The 2958-nt window shown below is 50.6% G+C and overlaps 1 protein-coding gene across 2 annotated transcripts in view; it reads right to left on the bottom strand.

Annotated features, from left to right (window-relative positions):
* The window catches only part of CRYBA4 (crystallin beta A4), a 10459-nt gene extending 9023 nt beyond the window's left edge, over positions 1 to 1436 (bottom strand). Inside the window, exons 1-3 of one of the 2 annotated variants that reach the window (XM_011374638.2) lie at positions 1416 to 1436; positions 790 to 840; positions 42 to 160 (exon numbers count right to left, since the gene is read on the bottom strand). In XM_011374638.2, the coding sequence (XP_011372940.1) occupies positions 42 to 160; positions 790 to 840; positions 1416 to 1436 (191 nt within the window). Of the gene's footprint in view, positions 1 to 41; positions 161 to 789; positions 841 to 1415 lie in introns of those variants that run through there. The other variant, XM_011374637.1, reaches the window with a different exon arrangement.
* Between the last annotated feature and the right edge of the window lie 1522 nt (positions 1437 to 2958).

Below are 2958 nucleotides of genomic sequence, written 5' to 3' on the forward strand. Positions count from 1 at the left end.
GTCTCCCCCACCCCCACTGAGGTTCCCCTCCCCAGACTCACGCTCCGCTCAGCACTTTCAAAGATCGCACAGTCTCAAAGCCAAGTTCCAGCACGCTGGGGCACTCAGCGGTGAACTCATGCCGCCGGCCCTGGAAGCCCTCCTCGTCCCACACTACAATCTATGACAGGAAGAAAAGGTGGAGACCTGCATCAGAACCCTGTGGGAGGTGAACCCTTAGGGGCTCACCCCTGGATGCAGGGTTAGAGGGTGGAGCAGGTAAAGCAGGGATGGCAAACTCGGATGCCTCCAGGGGCTGGGCAGGGTGAGGGCTGGGGGCAACTGGAGAGCACAGGGCCGGTGTAAATGAGTACCTCTGCTCAGCACCACCTATTGTCGTCATGTGGGAATGCTGGCCGACTTTCTGATTTCTCAAGACTGTCACTAAATCTGGACTTTTCTATGGACCCTCCAGTTTTCAAAAGCTGATGATGACACATGCAGAGGAGGTCAAAGAAATCATGCCCAAAGACTGTGCAATCACCAGTTTGCCAACTCTGCCAGAGAGTGTAATGATTGAATTTGGGGACCAGAAGATCCAAGTTCAAACCAAGACCCCTGTGTGTGAACTTGGGCAAACCTCTTCTCCTCTATGAGTCTCGATTGCATCCTCTATAAAATGGGCCCTCATAACCCCCCAGAGGTGAGGTGGGGATTCGGTGGAGGTGGGGATTGGGGGGCGGGGTCCCCTGGAGCTTGGTTTGACCTGCACACCTTCACTTCTGAAACAACCCCCATGCCTCTTCCTACCTTCCAGTGTCCCGCCGACTTGGTGCATTGCAAGGCCATGTTGCCCTCTTCCTACACAAGAGAAGAACGTGATAACCTTAGCCCTGACTCTGCTCTCCCCTTTGATACTGAAGTCTGGTTTAGGCAGGGTCAGGATCCAGATGGGGGCCAGATGTGTCTGGGCTAGGAGCAAAGTGCAGCTGTGGCCTCTCCATTTCCTTCCCTTTCCATCTGTGACCAATGCCATCTCTTTTGCTTCTTTCCTGTCACCATCTCAAAATTCACCTATTCTGGGTCTCATTGCCTGTGAGTCCCACTTTCTGCTGGTTTATCTGCTCATCATTAGTGGGTGGATGTACCACCCTGGCAAGTGCCTAGGTGCTCGGCTTAAGAGAGAGTCCCCAGAACAGCACCTGACCCAATGAGGTGACTCTAATGGTAGAAACTGAAGCAACAGGACCTCAGGAATAATTTTGGTTTTAAATGAAGGCAGCAGGTACTGTTCTTGGAGCCTGGCCCGGGTTAGGATGAAGATAATATTCAGGATGACACAGTGATGTCCCGATGATTAGGGACCTGGGCTCCCTGCCTCCCAGGATGCTCACTCAGAGCTCAGATCCCACCCCTTCTCCCAGCCTGAGACTTACCGCGATAGACCCAGAGAACATGCCAGACCTGGGACCAGCTGAGGTTAGGCTCTTATAGGCATGGAGGGGAGCGGGCCTCTGGGAGACAAAGCCCCGACTCAGCAAGTGAGCAGCAGGAACAAAAGGCAGCCCCAGCTGAAGCCCCAATGGAGAAGTGTCAGCACCATTGGCTTCAGCCGAGAGGGAAAGGGGCATATGACCTCCCTCAGGGATCAGCCACGAAGGTGAGAGGAGGAAGGTCTGCCATAATCAGCTCCATGGGACCCCTGATTGTAGCAGGAGAATGAGCACTGGACAAGGAGTCAAAAAACCTGGTCCTTCTCTGCAGTGTGACCTGCAGAAAGTCATTTCTTCTCAGTTTCTGCCTGTAAAATGGGACAAGAATAAACTACATCCCCGGGATGTTGTGATATTATATTACATGCCTGATATTCAACAAACGTCTATGCTTTTCTCCTTTCTACACCCCTTCCTCTTCCAGCAGGGGCAATCAAGGCAGGCTTCCTGTTGGAGATGGCATTTAAATTAGACTCTGAAGGGCTAGGAGGATTTGTACAAGGTGATATGGAAGGAAAAGCTTTTTCTAAGCAAAAGTGTAGAGGTGAGAACTTGGGACACGTGTATGAGAAAGAGTGAGTAGCCCTATTGGGCTGGATCTCAGGGACCCTAAAGGGGAGCAGAGGGAGCCAGGCAGGAAAGGTGGGGCTGGGCCAGGGCCTCCAGGGCCCACAAAGCCCAAAGAGGATTCCAGATGGCTCTGTGGGCAGAATAAAGGAGCTGGTGGGTGTGAATATGCTTCACAAATTGTAGCCAAGGTTTGTAGAATTTGCTTTGTGTAGCCTCTTCCCACGCTCCCACCCTCTGATTTGACCTAAAACGGGCCTCTCATTGCTTAGGAAAGAGCATGGCAGGAGACCAGACCACTCTGGGTGAAATCCAGTCCTGTCTCTGAACAGCTGGGTGACCCAGAGGTTGTCTGATCTCAGCTTATGGCCTGTAAAGTGCCAATATTTATCCCGCTGGGAGGGTTAAAATCAGCCCTAGCGAATATGTGACTTTGACGAAGGGTCGCCTTGAAGATGAAGAGCTAAGAATGTAGTCTGGATTTACATCCCACTCTTGCTGGCTAGGTAACCTCGAGCATGTTACTTCACCTCTCTAAGCCTCAGTTTCCTCATGTGTAAAATGAGTACAACAAGATAAATTGGGTTTAGCCTAAGAGATATGGGTATAGTGAGGGGAAATGTAAATTACATGTGAACGGCAGTTGGCACTGCTCCTGGAGCATAAAAAAACATATGCGCCTCCATCATCACTGTTCTCGTCATTGCGAATAAAAATGATTGCTATTCATATAAAAGCAGGAGTATATAGTTTTAGGTGCTTGGGTTCAGGAGTTAAAAAGATGTGACTTCCCAATTCCATTTTACAAGTGAGAAAACGGGCTGAGAAAGGGTCAAGGGAGCTGCCTCAACTTTCTCATCTGTAAATGGGGTTAATCCCAGAGACTCTTGTCATAGAGAGGAGTACAGGAGTCTAGTCA

This window comes from Pteropus vampyrus, unplaced genomic scaffold, assembly GCF_000151845.1.
Source record: "Pteropus vampyrus isolate Shadow unplaced genomic scaffold, Pvam_2.0 Scaffold251, whole genome shotgun sequence".
Lineage (NCBI taxonomy): Eukaryota > Metazoa > Chordata > Mammalia > Chiroptera > Pteropodidae > Pteropus > Pteropus vampyrus.